The sequence below is a fragment of the Botryllus schlosseri genome, chromosome 2 (genome assembly GCF_051294905.1).
Source record: "Botryllus schlosseri isolate E-star chromosome 2, Bs_hap1, whole genome shotgun sequence".
Classification (NCBI taxonomy): Eukaryota; Metazoa; Chordata; class Ascidiacea; order Stolidobranchia; family Styelidae; genus Botryllus; species Botryllus schlosseri.
Genome location: NC_137237.1, coordinates 24346212 through 24373662, shown reverse-complemented (window position 1 = coordinate 24373662; position 27451 = coordinate 24346212). Strand labels below are relative to the sequence as shown.

Below are 27451 nucleotides of genomic sequence, written 5' to 3'. Positions count from 1 at the left end.
CCAATACTGTTACATTTAGGTTGATTATCGTTCGTAATGTCATGCTGTTTTGGGGCTGACACGAAATAAATTCCAATTTGCGTGGCGGGCGGCTTAACTGGCTGCGAATAGACTCTGTGACCAAATACTATTTTATTCTAATCCAAAATTTTTGACGGCAATAACTCCGCTTCTACTGGTTGGAATTGAACCAAATTTGAAGAACATCATTTTTATAGACAACCTAACACTTTCATGGGGTGAACAGAAAAATTTCACATTTTTCGTTATTTATTTTTATATTATAAATATAAACTTTCTTCTTCCGTAGCCATGCGGCTACTGGTTGGAATTGAACCAAATTTGGCGTGTAGGCTTAAGTTAGGTAACCTAACAATTTTATCAAGTAGCCAGGAAAAAAGTCATTTTTGAAGACCCCTAATGAACAGGGGTGTACGAGTTTTGAGCAAACGTTAAAAGGGTGTACCACGTCGAAAAAGGTTGAAGAGCACTGACTTAGATGAAAGCGATATCCATATAGGATATATAAATAATAGAATAGCAATGAAGCGTAAGCACCGGGCGTTATCGTTCTGTGTCCGAGTCACACACAACTCAAATGAAGCGGTGATTCTCTTTTCCTACTTCATTCAACCCGTAGACTACCTATCAGGACTGCAACTGTTGATTGCGATCGCATAGGATTGTCTTTCAAGCATAGGCGTAAGATGCTCGAATCACATTTGTCGTGTAGCTATAGAGGTAAATGTGGTAGTTTGATTGTGTACGACAGCATGACGAAAAAAGGGATCTAGTGTGATGGGTGACTATAGTTGGCGAATTTGAGTGCGTTTCAATTAATAAAGTAGATTCGAGAAATAATAGTAATAAATAACAATTAATAGAATACCCAGAAGCAACGACCATTGGATGTTGGACGATATTTAGGTTTCTGGTCTCAATCGCTCGAGTGTCTGTATTTGTGTCGCCTATTCTTGAAATGGTTGGTAGTTAGTTTTTCCGGGACGCCAGCAAGGCCACGCGCACGTGCGTTCTCCTGGCGTATGATTTCTTGTTCAAACTTTTTCATCGAAGTTCTAGAATCTAGAACTTGCTTGAACAATAACTCATACGACGAGGTTGCAATATGAAATCAGTATATCATTAGCAAAACAACTTGAGACAGGCGACACGATCCAAAGTGCAGGTAAACGAAGGACCGTAACAACAGAACGCAAGGGTATAAATCAGTGCGTCCCAACCTTTTTTGGTGTCAGAGCCGCATTTCAAATTTCATAATAGGTTTGGAGCCGCGCGAATACACTCATTAGGTACAACAAAGTTATAAAGCATGTAAGCACGTAACAGCAAATAGCAACACTAACAAGAAAAAAAAACGCAATAATCAATTCAATGTTCAACGTGGCATTGAGCTAGAGCTTCCAGAAGTGTGTCAAAGTGAGGCGTAGTTGCGAAGAATGCAGTATGCAGTAGCGGCGCTGCTTGAGGAGGTCATCAATTAATCGATTTCGATAATGATTTTTGATTCCGAATATTTTGCTAAAATGTGCTTCACATACATAAGTTGATAACAATAAAGAATCGTTATTCTGGGCATTGGTTATCAAGTTGGGATAGCGTTCCTCTGGAACTTGACTCGAAAATTCAACTAAGTCTTCACTTTCAAATAATTGCTTGTGTTCGATATCTGACTGCGTGTCTTGCAACTCAAGTTGAAAATTACCAGGGACAGTTGCCACATTGTATACAATGGGATTCAAAAACATTTTCATCATGGGCCAAAAAGCATTAATTCCATCAATAAAGTTGCTGATAAGCCTGCTGCATGCATCAAATGATTTATTGGTTTGATGGTCAGATACCGTTAGAAAATGTGTTGATTTTTTAACACCACCTGCGCTTAATAGTGGTGGTGAGGTGAGCGCCGATCTGAAGGCATTCGAGTGTGAGTATAATTTTTGGCGCGAGTTAAGTTACGAAATCGTTGCTGATTAGAGAATCGCTACTCGACAGCAGATTAATTGGTCTCCATCCTTTATTCTAAACTCCAGTCTCTAAGCCAAGCAAGGGTGCTTTTGAATATGAATATAATTTTTTTGTTATAAATTTATTTTCTAAAATATTTTTGGGGATTTTCAAGCGTCCATGGAAGCCGCAAGAATGCTAGCTGGGAGCCGCATGCGGCTGTCGGAGCCGCGGTTTGAGAATCACTGGTATAAATACAAACACGGCACACGAGGACATATTGATTGGCGATAATTACTAGTCCTACCGAAATCAAGAGTTGAACGACACCAAACGTGAATGCACGAACATAACAGTCCTTCCCTGTAAGTTAGAGGGTTGCCCACATTTACGTAGGTATGTAGAAATCGGTTGGTTTTCTATTTCTAAGGGGATAACGTCTACCCGACGTATGAGCAGGACTAACTGCAGGACGTTGTGCCCTATTCCTGACCAATGGTTGCTCAGCTTGTGACTGCTTAGGCTGAGCAACTTCCTGTGTGGCTGTATCATTACCAGTTGAAATCAAGAGTGGTTGGAGTTGGTTTTTATGCCTTCTCCAATACCCATGATCTGTTTTGACAATATACACAACACGTCCGTTTCCGTCACTACGTCAGCAACACACTTTGGTCCGCGTCGGTAACTGCGAGCGTAAACCGAGGAACCAATCTCGAAATTAGTGACTGATTGTCTAGGCGCAACGGGTTTCGATTTATCGAAAGGCGAGAACAAACTTAACAAATTGCGCGGCTGCCGACCATGTAAAATCTCAGCAGGCGTTTTCCAGTCTATGCCCGGGTGCGTTGCACATCGGTAAGTAGCGAGAAGTGTTTGGAGCGCCAATTTGAAATCTTTTGCCCCCGTCGCAATTATTTATCGATCCAGCATTTTTAGGTCTGGACGACTCCGTTTCGTTTCCCCGTTCGATGCAGGGTATCCAATTCATTCGATGTGAATTGCGGTCCGCCATCCGTGACGATTGTTACGGGCAAGCCTTCGATCTTCCCTCAAAGCGTTGACTACACACAAGGTTGTGGTAGATCCGACGTTCATTACTTTAACGAAATGATATTTCGAATGCGCATCGACGATGACAAGAAATATTTTATTTTTTATTGGACCCGCGATGTCGAAGTGAATCCGTTCAAAGGTCTTTGTTGGTCAAAGTCTTGGGCCATTCGCGTCGCGATACTAACGATCAGGCGTTTTCATTACTTTACGGCAAACGTCGCAACTCTTCACCAGATTTTCAATGTCGCGATTAATGGAAGGCCATGCGATGTAACGTCGCGCCATATGTTTCATTTTCGCGATAGCCCAATGTCCTTCGTGCAACTATGATAAGGCTCGCGATCGAAGTGACTGCGAAATTACTACGCGCTGCAAACCATTAATATTGAGCATGATAATGTCTTCGTGCTGAGAGAGCGAATGTTCGCGAGTCGGAAATCAAGAAAAATCATCGACGTGCGTCTTTGGATTCCAGTTACCATAAATCACAGATAATTTTAGTAGTTCCATGGTTTTGTCTTTCACCGTCGCGTTGCGAATTTCATTGCGAGTTAACGGTAAGCCGTCGAATGCCATATTAATAGCGTGAACGATCTCCGCGTTTCACGATTTTTCCGGTTCGTCAAACTCAGGGTCTGGACCAGAGGTCTCAAACTCAAATGTGCTCGCGGGCCAATTTCCTACTCTCTGATGGCGCCGCGGGCCGCAGCACCAATAATAGGGGAATTCAATGTATCTCAAAGTGGGTCTTATTTTCGGATTTCTACCATAGGCCTACTCCAGATAAGTAGGCTATTTTAATCATGTCATTACAGAAGTCAAATATAATCAGCGTTTGATTTTACCTTCGAATGTTGGAATAGATCAATAACAACTTGAACATAATGAATCTGTGCCATATCAATAGAAATGTGCAATCGCCGAACAATCCAGTGGTGTTACAGCTGTGAAGCGTAGGCTACGACTAGTTAATACTCGCCATATTAAATTGGCGATAATAACATATATAAAGATACCCAAGATCGCACAGGATGCAGACATGAGGTAATCACGATTAGTAATCGTAATCGATTACGACGATTACAGCATTTTCAAGTAATCGTAATCGCAATCGATCACATTCGAAAAAATTCCGAAGTAATCGTAATCGTAATCGACTACTTCCCATATCTAATCGATTTCTTTGTGAAAGAACGATTACTTTTTATTTGTACAAGGACTATGACATAAACTGAACATTCGTGAACAAGGAAGATGTATTATACCAGGTTCAAACGTCTGATTTTTAAATGCCATTGCTCATTATTACGTCATAAGTAGCCTATTGGCTTTGCTAGTCATTTCGTAAGAAGTATCCACAGTAAATAGATATTCGATGTACGTCACGTACATTCGTGTGATTGTAAGAACACCCGCCGTGCTGTATATCAGGTTATCAACACGTTCCACGCGCCAGTACCCCTCAGCGGGATAATTAATCATCACCACTCTACCTAGTAACTTGTGTATTGATGTTTGGTTATGCAAACGCAGTTTGACCGTTGCTGCTCGACAGAGATTTGAAATTTTGTACTCATCAAATAAAACATTACGGTTTCCAAAACGAAGCAATAAAAATCAACAGCTGCTGATATATATCATATCCGGGCCGTGTTTGTCGTTTCTCGTAGCGGCAGCTTGCAGTACATTATCTGGATCAACTTGAAGGCAGAATTTTATGTTCTGCTCATATGACTCTACTTGAAACATGCGCCAATCGTTATTTCATAATTCTTTACTCAACATTGGGACCTGCCGCCATAGCCATGGGTCTAAATATCATGTTGGTGTGAATTGTAGCTAGACTCAGGACCAAGACAGCTATTCGTCCCCTACTCCGAACGTTGGTCTTAGGCCCCATAGGATGATAAATTCAAGTTGAAGACTGAATTTCGTCAATAATATTGGTAATCGCATTACTATTATTATTTATTCCTCTCTCTCTCTCTCTCTGCCCCTGATGGTCAGGTTTACCTGTAGAGCAGGGGGCACGTAATTCATAATTATAACGTCTGTTATCTTGTTATTATTACTTTAGTGTATGTTGCTAATTCGTGACTTCCGGTCTGTTCTACAATCAAAAGATATTGTTGTATTCCTGACGTAGCAGACTAAAAGAAAAACTTTCGTGAGACGCACACACAAATTGTCATGCCTTTAATGCTCTGTGGGTGTCCGGGTAGCATTTGCATTGTGGGCTCGGAGTGAAAGGACGGAATTAGTCACGCTCACCCAGCGAGGCTATTGACAATAGACACATACCCTAAGTTTCGTCCAAGGTCTTTCTTTAGTAGCAGACTTCGTGAAGTCGCGTGTTGGTCGAAATTGCACATGTATTTTGGTGTGTCGTGGCACGGTATTGACTGGAACCTAAATGCCTATTGCTATAAATTAGGGTTGCATTTAAAACAAAAATAAATTTAAAGCAAGTATGTTTACAATAAGGCCCTTGTTTAAAACATGTTTTTTTATTGTTTTGTTTTTGTTGTTGTTGTTTTAAGCCATGACGTCACGAATGTGGATTGACATTGACAATTGAAAATATAGGGTAAATATAGCTTCTTTGACGAAATATCTGTTCTATAACTCTTGAACCGACCATTTTGAGGGGTTCCAATCATCTCATATCGATGTACGTCGTCTAAATCGGGTGGTAATTTTGAAAAGCATTTACACAATTATGGCATAATTTTACAACTTAAAAAAACACAATTTAGTTTTTTCTAAAAGCCTTTATTTATAACACTGCTTAAAACATGTTTTAAACAATGTGTTTCAAACAACCATTTGTTTTAAATACAAGCCCACCATAAATTATGTATGCTTTTTTTGTTGAGGGGGAGACGTATGCATTCCAAAATCAAGCTTATCTAAGAAGAATTTACAAGTTAATTAAAGTTCTCGAGAATACTCTATAATTTATGTTGGTTTACGAAATAATCTTGAAACCCCTTCGAGCTCGCTCCCCACCCTATTGGGAAATTTGGGGGTGCGGCAGTCATGGACCTGGCAAGAATGCAAATCGTTGGGTGCGATAAATCGTCCTGTATAGAAATGCGCAATTGGTGCATCATGACGTAACAAGCAAATGGCGCATATTTTTTAAAGGAATTTCGTTATCTCATTAGGCCTTTTCAGCGCAATCCACATATTGTCTTCCAATATAACTTCTAAAATGCAAAGTAAATGTAATCGTGAGTAATCGTGATTACTTTTCCAATGTAATCGTAATCGTAATCGACTACTTCCTGTTTTTGCTGTAATCGTAATCGTAATCGTTATAAGCGTCATTCGGAAGTAATCGTAATCGCAATCGATTACATTCATGAAGTAATCACCCCATGTCTGAAGGATGTAACCAACTATACATCAAAGGGGCAATATTATGCCAATGGCGGTTGCCATACCTACCTGCTTATATATCTAAATAAGCTACGCAACGCAAGCTATACGACCTTTTGATATTTTACAATTTCTCCTACCAGTTTTATAGTTTGTTCATAGTGTCCTATATGGTGTGGACACAAGCAAATCTCACGGCTCAGTGAAATTGGTCTACGTCACACTTTCCATTTGGTCAAAGGCAATTTGACGGTAATTTCGACCGGCTTGTCCAGCATTAAATTTGATTAAATGGGTATCAATGGAAAGCTACCACGGTACTGATTGCGAAAATATCTATTTAATTCTGTTCGTGGCCCTGGAACTCGCTAAAATAAACCTCAGATGTTGCAATGTAAGTGAGTTTGGTATTGTGATGCAACCATGCTACTGGTAAACCAGATTACGGGGGGTGAGAGGATAAAAAATTCTGGCGACATAATATGCAACTACCACCATCCATTCATGCATTGTAGAACTTTGCTGACCATTGAAATCACGCGAAGAGGTTCTTGGGAGCGAAGCCCCCAGAAATTTGGTTTATCACGCTATGGATGCCCAAGACCATCGTTTTTTTTTGGGGGGGGGATGACGAAGTGCTGTTACGGTTTTCCCTCTTACCCATTGTTTTATTACAGTTCATGCAATATGGGGGGCGCTAGGGCACGATAAATTTTGAAAGGGGGCGCTGGAGGTAGAAAGGTTAAGAACCACAGCTGTAATTGATTGGTTCGAGAATACCTTGATTAGCTAATCTATATTCAATTCGGTTTGAATAGCGATTTGCCTTGCGAAAGGCAAATGACGTGGCTTGTTAAACACGGGCTTGGCATTAGGCCCGAAGTGAATTGTCACCATTGCCTTGGTACATCGGCCTAATACATTAGAGAAAACGGAGGTAAATTTCGACTGAAAAGACAGCAATTTGTTGTTCGAATCACAAATGTAGATAGTATAACATGACTGCGATTTGACCATCTGCGAGGAAATTGCATCCAACGCAGACGTTTTCTTTGCGGTCATGGATAGAATCGCTCCAATCGAGACCAAAAATGTTGTGCCCACGGTGGTCGTCGAGAACAACCAATTTTGAGTCAACTCGAACTTCGGAAACCACCTGCACGGTTACAGTGCAAATACCGTTCACTTTTAGTGGCTTGTCGCCGTACGCTACGAAAGAGCAATGGTATGCTCAGCGTTTCGGAGAGCCTAAAGTTTTGTACCCAGTCGATCACACCATGGCGGAGGGAGCACCAGTGTCCAACTGTGTCGGCAACGGAATGCCGATGATGTTGAAGTTGGTACAGAGCTGGTTTCCCACGCGTCGATATAGTTGATAGATGTCGAAGGAGAGGAGCGGCACTGAGCAGAAATTGACGGATGAAACCTGTCGCGTGATACTGCCCGAAGCATTTGGTTCGGTAGTCATGCACACAGGTTTGATATGACCTGCGACCACATTTCTGACATATTGCATGTCGATATTGACAGTCTGTTTCTCTGGTAATCGATGAAACAGCGGCTGCGGGATTTCAGTCTTCCCGCGAAGTTGCCCTGGATGGATTTGGAAGGTTTTCTCCCCTTCTGATAACTTCTCGTCATTTTGTTGACGATGGAAGTGTCTTTGCCGTTACTCTCGCCCTGGATAACCCTATCACCTTCCAGCGTTCTCAGGTCTGTTGCGGCTACTTTAAGAACGTCGTCAAGGAATGGATTGGTTTATGTTAGACAATGCCGTCTCACATTCGCGTGCAGCGTTTCTTTAATGATGAGATCACGCATTAGCTCATCAACGTAGCTCTGATTACAGCCTTCTCTCGAACATGTGAAGTTGCAATCTTTGGAGATTCCGCGTAGAGCAGCGATCCAATCATCACAGGACTGCCCCGGCTGCATTTTGCAATTGTAAAACTCGTACATTGCTGCTTGCACATGAATTGAGCCATTTTGGTGTGTAGACAACTTCTCACTCAACGCGTCGAAGGTTTGCGCACTTACATCAGCGGATCCAAAGAAATTACAAAGGAGCGAGTACGTTTCAGGTCCAGCCCATGAGAGCATCACACTCTTCTTTTCTTCGTGTTGGAAATGCCGTAATTTGCTAGGTGATTATTGAATCGTTGCAGATATCGGTCCAATTTCTTCTTTGAGTTTACGAACGAATCAAACTTGGGAGCGTTAGCTTCAGATGTGGACGCATCGGGACTCGACCTTTGCGTTAACTGCGCCATTTCTTCTTTGTCCTGTGCTTGTTGTTGCTCCAGCTGTGCTTTCTGGTTTGCCATTGTTTCATGTAGACTCGCTGTAATTACCTGCCGTTTCTCGAGAAGCTTCAATATGCCTGAATCCATGCTGTATCTTCGCCGCAGATATAACTATGAATCCGACTTCTGACACCAATTGTTATGCTCTTGATATTTTTCGAACAATAGCTCATACGACGAGGTTGCAATATGAAATCAGTATATTGTCAGCAGAACAACTTAGGATGGCGACACGATCCATAGTGCAGGTAAACGAAAGACCGTAGACAGCCGAACGCAGGGGTATAAATACAAGCACGGCACACGAGGAAATAATGATTGGCGGTAATTAGTAGTAGGGATGGTGTGAACGTGCGGTTCACGTTCGCGTTCTGTGTGTGAACCTCAGAAATTTAGAGGTTCACTTTTACAAACTAACCTTGGTAGGTTCTGCACTGTGATATATTACAAATTTCCACGTCATTATAACATTATTGGTTAAAACCCATAGCATTTCAACTGCGGGCCACTCTATGCATGGCACACGAGGAAATAATGATTGGCGGTAATTAGTAGTAGGGATGGTGTGAACGTGCGGTTCACGTTCGCGTTCTGTGTGTGAACCTCAGAAATTTAGAGGTTCACTTTTACAAACTAACCTTGGTAGGTTCTGCACTGTGATATATTACAAATTTCCACGTCATTATAACATTATTGGTTAAAACCCATAGCATTTCAACTGCGGGCCACTCTATGCATGGCACAAGCAGCATAAAAGAATCAGCACTAAACGAGCAAGCACCTTCACCATCTCAAAGATTTTACTTGCTTTGTTACAAAAGTTTGCTCAAAATATCCAGGTTTCCGTTTGTAAATATCTAGTGACTCTCTGCTGTGAGCTTGATCAGCAATCACATTATATCAAGAGCGAAATCCGCGTCAGCGAATGATGCTTATTTAACCAATCAGTGAAATTCTTATCAAAAATACATAGTTGTCTTGTAAAAATCTAGCACGCGTATGGGGACCATCTTGATTTTATATGTTTATTGTATAATAAAAAACAAATCCGTGTGTGATTGGGGTGTTGGCTACTCCTGGATAACTTATTAATGCCATAATATCGGTAGCAAGTATAGAAACCCTTTTTACACTCTGCTCAATAACAATGTAGCAATAGTGCAATACTCCGGTCTGAGGTTCACGTTCGCGTTCACACAGAACCTTTCAAAAAGTTTCGCGTTCACACGAACCTGAACCTTTCAGAGGTTCACACCATCCCTAATTACTAGTCCTATAGAAATCAAGAGTTAAACGACACCAAACGTAAATGCACGAACATAACAATACTATCCATAAAATATTATAATGTCTCTTATTCCAGTGTATATAATTGTCTAATATTATTTGGATCCCGCCCCAAGTGAAAATTTTATGGATTATATAATCATTATCTAGAATTTATGGTTTTTGTTGATAAACGGAATCAATTATCTAAATTTGATCCTCTATTTCACTTGATCCTGACCCTTTCGTATTCATATAGCAATAGTTCATCACCAATTTTAAAATACTTCACCATTCAAGCAGAAGTTCGCACGCTTTCATATGCATAAAGGATTTATATAGTCAGTGACACAGTATGTACTTGGCGTACTGCAATTACATGTTCCAAAGTGGTTACACTTTAGGTTATTTCACCTACTGCTTCAACGATTTCTGAAGCCAACTATATTCTTTTGAATTCTGCAAAGTAGAAAGCATATATATAGCATTTAGAGCATATAATATTTATTTTAGTATATATAGTGTGCATATTGTTTGGGTGAGTTTTTATCACTTTAATAAGTTGAATGACCATGAAAACCGGACAAACCTTGTATGACGTAACATGTTATAGTTTCGAATATTCCGCCTACGTTTAACCTATGACGTCAGAATACTAATTCTAAGCAAGTGTGTGTACAATAATCTACAAATATTATTTAAATTGTGAAATCGTTCATTTTCGGACCCGCGAATATGGAATCAAATATAGGTATAGAGTTGTTTGGTATTTGGTTCGAGTAGTAGTTGCGATGTATAAACGCAGTAGGTATTAAATCTTAAAACGATTCGTGCCATTCGTAACATGTCGATGTATCGATATTTCGAAGATAACGCTATCATCGATTACATCGATTCCGTATTTGTCCCAAGATTTATCTTTCTTTTGCGTTGAATTTTCTTTCTTACTGCCATCGTGACTCAGCTGAAATGCAAGAGATTTTGATCATATGATGTTTAGATTACTGATAAATACTGGTATATCACAAAGAAATGTTCAAGGGATGGAACCTACCAAGGTTATTTTGCGAACGCCAACCGCTGAATTGTCAACTGTCGCAAATTGAAAATAATCGTGAACCGAACGTTGGCACCGTCCCTAATTGTGACTGTTCCTAAATATGGAATGTCAGATACATATATGTTATTTTTTAGTAAACGAGATTTTCCTCGATCTGACCTTCCCATATATAAATGCATGCTATTTTGCGAAGGCTAATATCAAATTAGTATTGTAAAACAAGTTCTATTTCAGTATAAGACAATCTTATCCTTTACTACCAAGCTGTTGCTGACATGGCTGATGAAAGTTCTATTGACCATTCCAACTCTGCTGATGCCAATCCTACTTGCCATTCACCTGAGGCTTCTGGTAAGAAAGTCAGTAGCGGTATAAGCAATAGCGTACGTCAGTGGTTGTTCTCAACTGTGATGCCGTTTCAACTGACGAAGATGTCGTCGACATTGGGGACTTGGGAATTTGATGATTAAAAAGGAACACTCCAACTGACAATGAGGCCCAGATTATGGCTGAGCCGAAAATGATGACCTTCTTTTTAGTCAACAGGATCAATCAGCATCTGTAGCCTAGCAAGGGTTCTTAATCGGAGGTCAATAGACCCCTTGAGCCTTGAGGGTACGAAGCACCACAGCAGGGGTCACGAGATATAGTGTGAAACCATACGCTGTGTTGGCGTATTTTGTACAATGTATAGCAATAAGTAACTTTGTTATACGGCTGGGCGCAATGATTCGAGTACTTGATCACAGTCGGATGAATTGAAATGATTCGAGTGGAGTCGTGACAGTCGATTTATGAAATACTGAAATTATCACCATTTTTCACTAAGGACTATAGTTTAAATACTGTTTCCCAATCCGGAAAGCCTTGAAATCTCGATTGGTCGTATTGCAGCATACAAATATGTGGTACAAATCGCTCCAATCCTGGAAATGACTTTTCTGTTAAGGCATGGCCAACACACCGGAATGATATAGGTATGGTCAAAATATAACAGATTCTCTTTAATGTGGTATTGGACTACGTTGTACTAATTGTAGGGGGTACAAGAACGTTTCATAAAAGCTCATGGGGTATGAGCGCTGACAAGTTTAACAAAACACTGATCTATAGGCATTAACGTGACCGGATTGAAACTCAATTTTACGCACGGGCTTCCTAAATATCACAATAAGGATATTCAAATTGCTAGGATCCCTGAATCATTGAAATTGATGTTTACCACAGAATTTACAAAACCATGCATTGAACAACAATGAGCGCCCTTGGCACGTGAAAGGTTGCTATGATTTGGATCAGACCTTTTATAATGTTTTGGTTCTGTGATCCCCTTTTTTACGCTACAGCAGTAACCGATGACCATCAATTCATATAGTCCATCTCCATCTCCATCTCCATCTCATATCACATTTTCGACATCGCTTCTTGATGGATTATTAATGAGTTGTGGGACAGTGGATATTTATTTACTATGTACTATCTTATAAACAGGTAACAGAAAGAAGAGAACCGGGTGTTGGAAGAGAATTCGAAGTTCCGTTGTCGCGTTTTGTGATCGGTCACAGGCATCAGCATCAATTAATCAGAGTAATGCATTAGTCATATGTACTATTAATATTCGTGTAACTGTAGGTCTGCAACGAGTTAAAGTCAGACTAATAATGACATATTTTGTTAACACATGTACGACTCCGCATCCGTGTTCCCGGTATAGATTCCAATTCAACTTAACCATACCCAGCCACGGACCGCAATTGAATACTGCTCTAAGGACCTGCAATAGAGTGACTACTAATAATTCAACGATTTGGTTTAATATCAAATCCGATACAATACAGCAATGGCTGGAACCAAAAAAATGCAAGTCAGACTAAAACACTCACCAACCAGGATGCAAATTCGGTTAGACTTCAGCCTCTAGAGTGCATTTCGGGCAGGAATAGAATTACGCTGTCCAAACATTGCAAAAAATCACGAAGAAAAACTTTCGTAGACTTATCTTATCTCCAACTCTCTTGATTATTATTATCTTCTCGCAGATTCCATATATGGCGAAACCAGTTTCAAAATTGTACGAATACTATTTTCATATATATAACAAAATCATAATATAGTGAAACATTTGTACATTATTATATCGTTTTATTCAATATATAATCTGTGTTATGTGCAATTGTGCATACACCCTTGCGAGAGATTTTAATCACATTTGGCTAAGACACTCAGAATTGTCAAAGTCTCTCAACTCCAGGCTGGTAAATTGATCGCGTGAGCAGCAAAGGCATCGCTTACTCTAGCAAAACGGTTTGAAGCACAAGCCTTCCTTGTGTTGTGTATGACGGTTGCTTTACTAAGGGCGATGAGAAAGTATAACGGAATAATAATTACAAGATTAAATTAGACTGTATGATTGTATGGCTTGATATTATCGAGCACCTTATCGGTATGAAAACGTCACGTTACTGTTTTAATGCTGTACAATGTACATTGTACAAAGTGTATACATAGTCATGGCATGGAGTACAGTGCGTTCTCGTGTGGCTATGACGTCATATCGACAGACGACACGAAGTAGCCTATAATTACCCGTCACAGGACGTTGCATACCCACAAAATGACGATTCCCCGTGACATCTACAAACGAACCATTCGATAGTTTTCGGAGCCAGAGCAGGAGCTAGAGCCGGAGCAGTGATATCAATGAGCTCCGAAGCCGGAGCTAACTTATTATAGAAGATAGTTCTGGAGCTGGAGCTGGAGCAGTTTCAAATTTATGAGTGACCCAAAGCCCTGGAGTGTGCATAAGCATATATCGATTTCTGCTCACATGTACGCGATATCTATATGTATCACTATGAGTTTACATTCATATTCAGGTGAATCCATCAAATCGGTTAAAAGTTTTCATCATAACCAGACATTTATAAACGGCCCGGGCACCGTCATAGAATCCGGAGAACAGCGTCAACGCGATGAGATGACTGGTCATACTACGACTGCTATCATCCACAGGCAAGAAGATCCCAATCAAGGTAGGAAATCACTGAATGAACTGTAAAGTTTTTCTATAATCCATTTCCTGAACAAGATGAAGCTGCGAAAAGTATATTATGTCGGTGTGAGTGTCAAAAATCTTGTATTGCTGTCCCCACCGATCTACAAAAATTATTTAACTTGTGCAGCACAATATTCAGCTATATCAATGACTCTTCCACCTTTCTGCATCGAGCAAAAATCGTGTCCACGCGAACAGTGGCGACCAAAAACAGTGACGTCGTAATGATAAACCACCCGAGATTTTTTATGTATGTCACTTGACTATACTTTTCAATTTCTTCCTTTTATAGTTTCCCTGGTCAAATTTTTCATCATTGCTGGTAGCCTTATAGTAAATATTTCGATGATTTCGTATTGTCAAGGATCCGAGACAATATCCAAGAGAGATGAAGTTCCATCCAATTCGGAAAGCAAAACAAATGCACGTGGCGAGGCAAACTCATCCAGCCAAAGTGAGCAACGAAGGCTTTAATGAAATAATGGGATATCATGGTTGCTGGGAACAGGCCGTAACTGCCGCATCCCAAATTTCCTATTGGAGGGGGGGGGGTAGCGGCCTCGAGGGAGGTGTATAATAATTTCGTGAGTAAATATAAATTTTAATTCGAATTATTATCATTAAGAACAATAATATTAATATGATAAATGAAAATTCACGTGGAGCTTATCGCCCTTTATGGCCATGTGCGCCACGGTATTCAGGTAATTCAAATCAAACGGTAACTAGGTACGTAGGTTACGTACGGTCAAAGGAATATGTAACTCATTGGAATGACTTATTAAAAAACGACCGATGACATTCGTGTTTTACGCATGATATCAAGAATTGGTCGGCGGTTTCGATGACGGCGCATTCGTCGTAACATGCAACAAAGTAATTACCATGTAATATCATAAACGTTCCCTAAATTTCGAAGCCCTCACCTCCCTCAGCTCTAATGGTAAATCGGATGACGTAGATTGGGGATCCCAAATATATGTCATTAGTAGGGCGTTTTTTTTTTGACATGTCAAAATTTGTCTAAATTTTGTCATAATTGCAGCGTTAGGTCAAAATTTGTCAAAATTTTTCATAAAATTAAAAAAAATTTGACGTCTGCATTTTGTTTGTATCGTAGATTTAGCACTGTCGGTGAACTTATAATTTGATATTTTACCGCTTTTAGCCTATTTTATTGGCCTACCGTTGTAAACGGCTAATCGTCTGCTCATTGTGAATCATAAACGGTAAAAAAAAATAATAGGTAGACATGGTGTTATGGTCAATGTACCGCAATATCCTAACTGAAGAAAGACTTCTTTTGCATTGCATCATTCTTATATTAAGAAGCGCATGATGAAAAATTGTGATGTAGACAACATTGTCAGAATGAAGCAACACGGTGTGTCACCAGCACCAGCAGTGTACGCACAACTTGGGTGTTGTCGGCCAACAACTGCTGCTGTTGAACGTTCTTGACAAGGTTCTTAGTAAGGACGTGCACTTTCTACCCAAGAATGTAGGAAAGCATCTATCGTTGTACTACAAAATATTCTAATTATTTCTACCATAATACATATTGTAACCACTGGTATTCTTCATAGGGCCAGATTTCGTTAAAATATTGTTTTTTTTTTCATGTAAAAACATGCCTGTTTCTAAGCCAAAAACGTTTTTAATGTTATTGTAACTGTTATTGTTACCATGGCCCAGGCCGAATTTACCGAGGACCGAATTTACCGACGGCCGAAGTGACCGCGGGCCGAATTTACCGGGCCGAATTTACCGTGGGCCGAGTTTACTGGAAACCCGGTACTAAAGTAGCAACGCCATTTGTAAATAAACAGTTACACGCACGAAACAACACGCACTAATGAGAAATTTGTAGGTTATAGAGGAAATCTTTTTGTCTGCGTAAAATAGGTTTGGTCAACTGAATAAAAGCAGACTCCAACACTTTTAAATGAAACAAAGATATGCAGCGCAATGACAGTGAACATAATGTCATTATAGTGCTGTGCACAGGCGAGGTATTCACTCAGATGCTGACCAATTGACGAAGCATATGCTTGGTAATCGTCATAGCAGTCTGTTTTGGCAGCCAATTTGCACTGACGTGCGAGCTCCGTGCGTTCATTTGCGCATGTTTTTGACCGAATCAATTTGGTACCATGCGAATTTCATGGTCTGTGATTTTGATTGTTGCGTCATACTTAGCCTTTTTGGTTTTTGCATTCAGATCTGTTTAAATCCCTTTAGTGTGCCGTTAACTCTTGAAAAGAGGCACCCGAAAAGTCTTGGAGTTCAGTAAATATTCTTTTACAGTGGATGTTGTATTGAAAGCTATATTCAAGTTCGGTACCACGAACCAGATGTTACAATAATGCGACCTGCCGAAGTACCGATATCAGAAAAGTACGATCCGGCTCTGATCCGACTCAGGTCGCATCGGAAAAATATGAATCCGACTCCGACCCGGGTCCGGCTAAAAATGAAGAAATTAGACCGGCTCCGGTCCATGCCCCGCTCTGTTGTACATGGGTTTGAATGTGTGCTCATCAGTTGCGATCAATGCGTGTCAATTAGCAATTAGTCTGTTCCTTATTTGGTTAGTTAGAAACTCAATGTTTCATAACAATGAGAGTCTGCGGGGTCATTGGTGGCGATTTTCGATTGAATTATAGATAACTAACCAACGGATAGATACGCAACACCCGTCGTCACGCTTGCTTGCCCGGAGGTAATTACTGCTCAGCAATCTGAACGCAACCTAATTGCTAATCCCATAGCTGACGACCCGCGCGCTTAAATTCAATAAAGTTGATCTTATTTGAAAGCTAATGCCACACTGATTCCGAAAATATACATTAAAATCCAATCAGGGCAATGAAACTCCCTGGAAATACACCCTAAAGTCTGAAAATCGGCATTGTTCTAAACAATCGCAGCGACGCAACACAATGACCATAACGATGGCCCTTGCGTGGTTGCGATTGTTCAGAACAATGCCGAATTTCAAACTTTTAGGTGTATTTCAAGGGGATTCCATTGCCCCGATTAGATTTTAATGTATATTTTCGGAATCAGTGAGACGGTAACTTTCAATTAAGATCAACTTTATTGAATTTGAGCACGCGGGTCGTCAGCTATGGGATTAGCAATTATGTTGCGTTCAGATTGCGGAGTAGTAATCACCTCCGGGCAAGCAAGCGTGACGACGGGTGTTGCGTATCTATTCATAGCTCAGTTACCTATAATTGAATGCCTCTTGTGCGACCTCGGGCGTCGTGGTCACATATTCATAAATATGACTTTGGTGCACAGAGAGAACTATTAACAGCTTCCCACAGGGTATATTGCCAATGTTTACTCTCACCGCCACCCCATCGCCCAATATAGCTGGCGCTTTCTTTGGGAAAATTGATCTATCTTGATCCAAGTCGCTATCACCACTTTATTGCTGTGGGTGTTTTTTATTTCGTGATGACATATCCATGCCACACTACTCGTCTAGGATTCTGGTTTAAATCAGGTTTTTTTTCGTTGATTTTTTATTTTAATTTTACTATTTTGATTTTATTGAGTATTTTTTTTTCGAATTTTCGGACGAGATGCGTGAATGTGGTTTATTTTCGGACCACCATGTACATTTTATATAAACCGGAGATAGTATCTAGTCACTGTCACCGGTATAGTTCAGCTATTTGACAGACAGATGGGAAAAATGCAAACAGCGATAGTCAATCAATATGTTAGCGTTTTGTTATGGATACTAGTTAGTTGTCTGCGACATGCTGCTGCTATTTCCGAGGCACTGGTGGGATGCCGCAAACGAAGCGCAATCCGGAGTGTCTACCGAATTCGAAAGATTCCCTCATGTCTGATCCAGTTTGCTGGCAGAAACCCCTCCATCGATCCACATGAAGATGCAACTATTATGGATGGTCCCGATTTGACTCAACATTTTTCCTCGCTACTAGAACAGATCAGTATTGATTCTGGCGACCCATCATTATCATACAGGTTAAACGTATTCCGCTATCATTACCACATATAGGTCGAACGTTTTCAGCTATCTGGATGATAATTCACAGCCCCACATTATTAAAGTTTAAGTGCTATCCTTCATCGCCTTGTTTGACGTGGTCGTCATTCATCCCATTTTCATCCCATTCATTCCCATCAATTTTAATCACGGGTAAAATGATTTTAACCAGAACCCTAACTCGTCCATACGCTCCCAGTCAGGAGCGAAACAGCACTTCGTCAGCCACCCCACCGAGGCCACACGCCCCCTTAGTATGATCAATCAAACTTCTTGAAGCTCCTATTGACGCCACTAGAACAGTGGTCTTCAACCTTTTTCGCAATGGTAAACCCTTTTAGCGTTGGCATAAAAGTTGTACACCCCTATGCAGAATAATGGAAAATATGAATCTGAGCGAGAATCTGACAATTAAAATATGTCATCATTAGAGCGATCATTTTCTGACGCAAAAGTGAAAAATTGTTCCTAAAAAATAGAAAGTTTAGACAATTTTTAGATTATAAAAAGTTATTTTAATAAAATTTTGACCAACGTAGTTAAAACACGCATTATTGTAAAAAATGTCAAAATTTACTGTGGTACAATGAGTCACTTTGCCACATTTTCTGGTAGTCAGTCATTTATTGAAATTGATATCGTTTGAAAAACACCTAAATATTGGTATATAATGAAATGGTAGAAACTGTCTTATGAAGTAGCTTGGTGAGAATGGATAAAGAACGTTCAACCGCACCAGTTTTAGCTGGCAGCACTGAAGTTCAACTTATATTGCTGGTATCACAACCTGTTGCTTCATACTGGCAATGGTGTCTACATCGCATGCTTTCATCCTACACTTCTTGGTATAAGAACGTCCAGAACTCGTTTCAGATTTAGATTTGAGATATCGATGCGAGCGTCTTTGATTATAAAGGCAAGTCTTCATGTTTTTGATAAGCTGCGGCAGAGCTTGGTAGTCACTCGTTTACTCGGTTACGAAAACACCATCGCCGCAAGATGTATTGAGACCTGCCTGAATCTTTGCAGCACGTTTGAGGTGTGTTTATCATTAGACCTTACCAACATAATTATTTCTCATGACATACTGTAGTTTATGATGCACAATAACTAGACAATGTGCCATTTACAACACTGAAATGTGTAAAATATAAAATGCGAAGTTCACAGCCCCGTAAATATCCGCGTTATCTCCCGTGACTGCGTGATATACGCATATACCCTTACCTCCAAATCACTCGATAATAATATAATTATGCAATTAATTCACATTAATAGTTGGTAATACCGGGGCCTACGTTATCGTAGGCCCCGGCAATACATTTTTAAACAAAATTCTCCGAGGGCCGAATTTACCGAGTAATTCGGCCCTCGGTAAATTCGGTCCCCGTGAATATCTGCGCTATCTCCCGTGATCACGCGATCTACGCATGCCCTGACATCCAAATCACCTAATAATAGTATAATTATGTAATTAATTCATGTTAACGGTAGATAATACATTTTAATAAAATATTCTCAGAGGGCCGAATTTACCGAGGTCATGGGCCGAATTTACCGCGGGCCGAGTTTACTGGCAACTATAGTACCGCATGTCCGTATACTTCTGGTTTGTTATTGCTGCCATGGGTACACTGCGAATTTCATGGTCTGTGATTTTAATTGTTGCGTCATACTTTGCCTTTTTGGTTTTTGCATTCAGATCTGTTTAAATACCTTTTAGTGTGCCGCTAACTCTTGAAAAGAGGCACCCGAAAAGTTTTCGAGTTCACTATATATTCTTTTACAATGGATGCTGTATTGAAAGCTATGTTGTAACATCAAAATAATCCTAATTGAATGTAGCCTGTTATATCAATTATCAACTTCATGTGGAAGTATACCGCTCCATAGCAACGAATAGTAACGTATTGAGGCTTTAGAGCAGTGCATAAATCTTTTGAGTAACAAGAGCTATATGGGCTACCGTTGTCGTAACTGTCGCACCAAAAACTCTTCTAATGGGGAGAGCTCGAAGGAAGCGAAAATTTATTTTGTCAGTCGTATTTTAGGAGGAGACTTCTTCAACTTGAAAGTTTCATTTGCGCTTCGCGCGAATTCATGTCGTTAGTGGTCTAGATTTTAATATGAATAGCAAGGATAATAAGGCATAGTGGCGCCGACGATTACCGCACATTAAGTAGGACTATGTCTCGGCCACGGCCCAAAAAGGTTGTGAACCCCTGATATAGATAGGACCGGTATAGCCAGGCCTCTACAAAAACTATACAGAACTCCAGTACGAAATTCAGTGGACCATGGTGACTATATAACACGCAAGTATTTTCAGATCAGTCTTTTCCCAACATTTCTTAGCTGGCACCCCTTGGAAAAGAAATGAAGCACAAGCGCCTTACCCGTCAGATACATTCTACCGCCCGAATTATAGCGATAGCTCCATCTTGCCCTCCGGCAACTCCAGGGGCGTTGGCGCCTATTTTGGGAATCACTAGGGCGATTTTTTTATGTGAAAAAAAGCCAATATTTTGACAAAATTGCAGCGTTTAGTCAAAAAATGTCAAAATTCTTCACGAAGTGAAAACTTTTTTACAACCTGCATTTCTTCAGTATCGTAGATTTTGCACTGCCGGTGAACTTGTCATTTGATAAGTTAGAGCTTCTAGCCTACTTTATAGACCTACCGTTGCAGAACGCCCTGTTGCCGCAGAATTTCACCCTTAAATGAGTGCGCCATACGCTACTGGTTCTTCATTGTGACGAATGGATGGTTTATTGTATTTCACAACTACACGTGCTTGATTCATTGAGAACAGCGCGTTGCAGTGTTGCCAATTGGCGCATTTGAGAGCCAAATTTCGGAAATTTGGCACTTTAAAAAATCGGTTGGCAGCGAAAAATAATGTTTGGCGCGTTGGCTCCAATTTGGCGCATTTTACTAAAGTCGAATCGCACTTCCTTAGTTCTCGTTCTAACCTTGGATATTAGGATTTGCAGGCCTATGTCCTCATTTGAGCGGCATATTGCCATCACAGTGCTTCTCTCGTGCCCCATATGCTAGATCAGGGGTCACCAGCGCGGGCCTAAGGTAGCCCGCAAGTACTAGATGAGTTGCCCGCAGGCCTGTTCTAAAAACTGGAGTAACAGCTCTTATATAATGAGATTGATTTATTTAGCTGATCTTGTGTAAATCACACTAACATGTAACTTAGTTAATCCCGCCATTAACCTGCTTCAATATTTTACTTTTTTTGGCTTCAACTCGTTTTGTGTCCACAATGGAGAAAACTTTCTTCTTAAGACAGATAGCAACATGATGTTTTGGCAGCTTTTGAGCTATATATCACGACTTTACGATCAGTGGTTGTCGAGTTGTGCAATTTTACCCCCAATATGCGCAGAAACCACATAAGCACCCTGGCAAACCCTACAGGGGGAGGTTGGTTGCGGCCCCTCCAGACCCTAAAAAAATATATATATATAAATCATTCGGTCAGTTGTTTTATCGCTGGGAATTTGTATCATCAAAAAACCGTACTTCATCCAAGAATACGCGTGCTTCACTTACAATCGAAGCGTAGGCAGCTGATAGTGCGATGTGGTCGTGTACCCAGAATAGGCTTCAATTTCTGCGGTTACAGGCCCATTGTCTGCTCATTGTGAATCCTAAACGGTCAAATGAAACAAATAGATTGACACGGTGTTATGGTCAACGTACCGTAATATCCCTACTGAAGCAAGACTGCTTGGGCATTGCATGGTTGTCACATGAAGAAGCGCATGATGAAAAATTATGATGTAGACACCATTGTCAAAATGAAGCAACACGGTGTGTCACTAGCAGTGTACGCACAACTTCAGTGTCGTCAGCCAACAACTGCTGCTGTTGAACGTTCTTTCTCCATTCTTGGCAAGCTACTTGGTAAGGACAGACACTTTCTGCCGGACAATGTAGGAAAGTGTCTTTCGTTGCACTACGCAACACATTTTTATTATTTTTACCATAATACGTGATGTAACCACTGGAATTCTTCATAGGGACAGATAAATTTGTCAGTTTTTAGTCAACTAAACTACTTCGTTAGGACAGAAGTTCCAACGAGAAATGAAGATAAGCAGTACAACTTTACCATTATGTGCGAAATCAAAATTTTGATTTTTTAGGTCAAAATCTTCCGTTTTGGGTAAAAATATCGCTCTACTTATTAGGTTCTTACGCGAATGCGTGCTTCTGTTTAGCACAACTACTTAAATCTCTTTGACGTTTGCAAGCGAGCGCTAATGAGATTAGATAAGTTTAGTGATACCTGAAACTATCTCGCGCTTCAAGAAAGCTGTCCTAAAAATTATCATTATTATGAGAGAAACTCAACACAATGTAAGAAAATCGAGACGTGATAATCGGGCATGCTCATATATAGCGGGGGTTTAATGGTCACGGCACTGACGAAGGAAATTTTAGAAATCACACAACTACACCATGCATATGCGATTCAACATTTGATCACCATATATACAAGGATATAAAAGCAGCCTGTTTCTGGGCCCGTATTGCGAGGTGAATTCTGCGTACCGGGAAATTCACGTGCGCGATTTTGACATTCACAACGGAGTACGGGCAATTTCTATTGATACAGACTGGCTCTAGTCTGCCCTATACTGCCATTAACGTATATAATTTATTTGACGTGAGCATTGCGAAGCAACGAAGCCGTACGTTCCCAATACGTGTAGGTGACGTGTTTGTGTTAGTGATTTTGTTGTGAACAAACGATTGAGAACATTACATGTGATTAGTAGGGCAAGTTTTTGCGACGTTTGCAACTTTTTTCACGGCTTCCTGCAGCTTCCTGAATACTCGGAAGATATGTAGAATGCTGTTTTAACCTGTTTGAAGGAATCTTATAATGCAACTTTTTGCAGCTTTGTCCATTTTTTTCATGCAACTTTTTTCATGAAAGTTTTCCCGATTTTTCATGCAATCAACTTTTTACTGGAAATATTCGGCAGTATATGTAAATAGATCGCTTGATTATGTCACTGCTTTTTGATGAGAATTTTGGTGAAATACACGACCAAATTCGACTGAAATACCGTACTGAAATAACGTTCAAACGGGTATTTCGGAATCAACCAATGGAGAATGTGGATGGAAAACTGTATTTCGGGAGTGGAACTGAGAAGTTGACCATTTTTTTTAGTTAACCGACCAAATTGTGGTCTTTCAATGCAACTTTTGTCAAAAAATAAATGCAACTTTCCACGGATCTAACTGCAACAAAAACTTGCCGTAGTGATTAGGATTGCATTTAAAAAATATTTATATTTAAAACAAACATGTTCAAAACAAGGCCCTTGTTTCAAACATATTTCTTATTGTTTTTTTGATTTTTTTTAAGCCCGGAATATTCCATGGTGACGTATTAGTCTATTGACATTACCAATTGAAAATATAGGGCAAATATAACTTGTTTGACGAAATAGGCTTCCAACCTATGGCTCATCGTCATCGGAACATTCATTCCGTACCAATGATATATATCTGTACTATAGCTGTTGATCCGACTATTTCAAGGGTTCCAACCATTCCATATCGTATAAATCGGCTATATCAGATGTAAATCATCCGTAGACTCACACTACATGTTTTTTGGGAAGTATTTACTCAATTATGGCATAATTATATAACTTACTTAAAAACACAATTTATTATAAAAAAGGCCTTCGTTTAAAGCAATATTTAGAACATGTTTTATACAAAGCGTTTTAAACTGCAATATGTTTTAAATCCAATCCTACATGTCATGACATCAGTGTTGGGATCAAGTCACTACCTTCGAGTCACGAGTCATTTCGAGTCATTGCACATTTTGACTCGCGTCAAGTCAAGTCAGTCGATTCTTGGAGGTAACTCGAGTCAAGTCGAGTCAAGTCAAGTCACGAGTCAAGTCACAATTCAAGTTGTTGTTGTTGTTGTTGATTATTATTTGACTGGCGATTATAACGCGAATGGTTTTGTTCGCCATATCCAAAAAAGCATTTACCATCTAGGGGCGAAAATTACATTACAAAATTTAAAATCAAATGTATGACTTCGTAGCGAGAACAAATTCCACAACGTATGGAGAAATATGCGCGTCAGTCAACAAGCTCGTTATGGTGGGAACGATATTCTCTCTCCGACACGTGTCCTCGAGAACTCTTCTCTGGTGTCTGTAATTCCGACATGTCAATAAATCATGGGTGACACTCTCTTCTTGACGGCACGTTGAGCAAGTGACTGAATCTGCTATGCTCAATTTGAATAGGTGCGCTTGTAATCCGCAATGTCCGGTTTGTAGTCGGAACAAAATCGCTTGATACCTTTTCGGTAGTCCATTCACGTCTGCTCTGTTGTAAACTGTTGAAAAACATTCCTTATATTGTTGTGCCTTGTCCGATTGGTAATATCGGTTATTCCATAGTTCGACGCACGCCTTTTCCGACGCGAAGCAGCGAAGTCTAGTATGGAATGTTTGAATTCATTCCTTTGCGAACTGGCTTGACTCGCTCGTTGTCTGGCCAATTCATCTGCCTTTTCATTCCCGGGAATTTGATAATGACTAGGTATCCAAACAATAGCGACCTCGTATCCTGCCTCCGATATCCGATGGATCGTTTGTAAAATTGGTGCGATGAGGTGATACGATCGCCCATAAATATTATCAATCGCTTGAATTGCGCTCAAACAGTCCACGAGTATTAGTATATTGGAATTGCTGTTTTCCACAGCCAATTGCAGGGCTAAGCTTATTCCAAACAATTCTGTAGTGAAGGAACTCGATTCTTTTATGATAGTGGTAGCAACGTTGATGGTTCGCGATACATAAAACGCTGCGGCAGTGCCTGCCGTAGTTTTTGATCCGTCAGTGAAAATCTGCTAGTATCCTGGGAATCTTCTTCAGATATGTTCATTGATTAGCGGTAACAAAGAGAAGCATTGTTTAAACTGCAGACTCGTTCTCAGACTAGCTCCTTCTCGCAATTCAAGTCAAGTTGCCTTTTCGAAGTATGAGGCATGATTACGTCATTGCATTTTGCTATCTGTCTGAGATGCAGATTGAGTGGTCACTGGTCATTGATTCCGAACCGATTAACAAATATAGAGGTAAATAAACACGCACGAAGGTGCTGTATCGCTAAGATATACGTAGAACTGTTAAACGGCGTAAGTAATTGCATAGCCTCGGTTTGTAGCTACGAGCCAAAATAAAGAATAAAGAATAGAGAAACGAATTGATAAGATGCAATGACTCATGTCTCATGTCTCATGACTCGAGTCATCCCAACACTGCATCAAATGCGGCTCGCGGGCAAAACGCCCGTAAACTTACGGATCTATCGTGCTACGTCACAATCAATTTGAAAATGTAATGTTGTACAGACGTTGCGCAAGCGCAACAATACTATGATAGTTCTAAAGTCGGTATTCCAACAGCATGAAATAATCCTATAAACATCTATTTTACTTTGAACCTACTAAGAGCCGCAGCATGATGCACGAATTTGACTGCAATATAGCTCCAATATTACAGTCGGGTTCGGACCGGTTTCGGTATCAAATCCAGTGTGTGCGGGCCGGGTTCGGGACATGTGTGGTAACATCCGATTCCACCTCCGAAACACTACTCAACATTTTATGCGGTGAAATGTTCTACTTTCACAACTCGTAAAAGGTGAATTTTCATTTATTTCAGAATCCGCAACATTAGTTGAAGGGGATTTCCGCGATATGTACTTCACGGGCAGCTCGGTTACGGTTGGTGGAGACTCCTACAAACTCAATGTCTACGGAGACGTACATTCCCCAGATCAAGGTCGGTGACATGCCACATATTCCTTTTTAGGGCCGATTACAGACAATCGTACTTGTACAAACGACTGGATTTTCAAATTGTGTAACAAGAAACAGAACTAGAATTGAACTAACTAAATTAAATACAACTGAATACACTGTAAAACCCCTCAACACTCGCAAAACCTGCAAAAGCAAGGCATATTCAGGCAATGTGAGTATCTTTTACAGCATTGTCGTTGTATGGCCTCAAGATGTCATGGCACTGGTCGACATGATTTTTGTTTTTTGGCCGAAATGATGACTATTAAGTCAATTTTCGTACGCTGATAACGAATATGAAGTCGCTTTTTCTTATCACGTCAAGATTTTTATAATCTGCGATATAAAATTTGGCGTTTCAGTACTAAAACCAGCCTGTTCTGTGACGTATTCCTTGCTGCTGGGTCAAAGCCAATGTTCCCTCTAATTTTTGACGAGTCTGCGCACACTCACCAACTCACTGCGCAGACCCTTGGACAACAATGCGTAACAACTAAAAAAATGTCATCACTTTGGATTTTTTGTGCGCAGAGACCGTGTCAGCTCTGCGCATTTCCGCACGTGCGCAGCTTAGAGGGAATATTGGTCATAGCTATAACCCTTATGACGTCATCAGAGGTGGTCAAAGTACTTACCATAGATACTCAAGTAGAAGTAGAAGTAACGGCGTCAATTTCTACTCAAGTAGAAGTAAAAGTGACCATTTATAAGTATGCAAAAAATTAAAGTATGCTAGTCCTAGAATATCAGGATCAATTTATTATTTTTTTTCCTTTCAAAACATCATAAGACTGCGATACAATGAAAAGATAGGAAGGCGTCCAAACGACTTGGAGTAGTTTTTGAAATCAGACACCCACCGCGGCCTAGGCGATGTAAAGAAGAGGAATTCAGAGCATACTGAATGAAAAATATAGCGACATTGAGGCTGTGAAGCATTTTAAAATAGAAAATCTTTAGCATTTGGTGTGCCAATGGTATGGAGAGAGTCACATGGACATGAAAAAGATTGTTGCATTTGCCGATGTGTTTTTTTTTATTCAATGTCAAAAATAAGCATAAAACTCAATATCTAATTAGACTTGCGCAATACGACCGATTCCTCATGGGCCATATGTCACAATTCCATTGCCTGCAAAAGTTTTACCAACACTTGAAGAAGATTCTCTTGGTGAAGAGTCTTTGTCTGAAGAATGTTCTCAGCATGAGTGTGAGGGTGATCAGCAGCTATATAAAGTCGAATCAAGCTGAACTAAATACCTTTGTCATAAATTTGAATTTGCCAAATTAATCCGCTCTTATTGTAGGTTCCAGATTAAAATCAAAACATATACTTGGCACTGATACCACTGTTGCTTGGTATATGTATCGTTGTATCGTGATAGTGAATACACATTCGGGGTCTTCAAAAATGACTTTTTTTCTCAAATTGTACTGGATACTTGATAAAATTATTAGGTTACCTAAT

The 27451-nt window shown here is 40.1% G+C and overlaps 2 protein-coding genes across 4 annotated transcripts in view; one reads left to right on the top strand and one right to left on the bottom strand.

Annotated features, from left to right (window-relative positions):
- LOC145456913 (uncharacterized) overlaps positions 1–15867 on the bottom strand; it is a 185142-nt gene extending 169275 nt beyond the window's left edge. The window contains exon 1 of the mRNA XM_080335057.1: positions 15652–15867. The gene's annotated coding sequence lies outside the window, so the exon portion shown is untranslated. The remainder of the gene's footprint in view (positions 1–15651) is intronic.
- LOC145456744 (NACHT, LRR and PYD domains-containing protein 3-like) overlaps positions 535–27451 on the top strand; it is an 84154-nt gene continuing 57237 nt past the window's right edge. For 2 of the 3 annotated variants that reach the window (XM_080334855.1, XM_080334872.1), the window contains exons 1-2: positions 14075–14537; positions 25844–25963. In XM_080334855.1, the coding sequence (XP_080190981.1) occupies positions 14336–14537; positions 25844–25963 (322 nt within the window). In that variant the 5' untranslated portion in view covers positions 14075–14335. The other variant, XM_080334864.1, reaches the window with a different exon arrangement.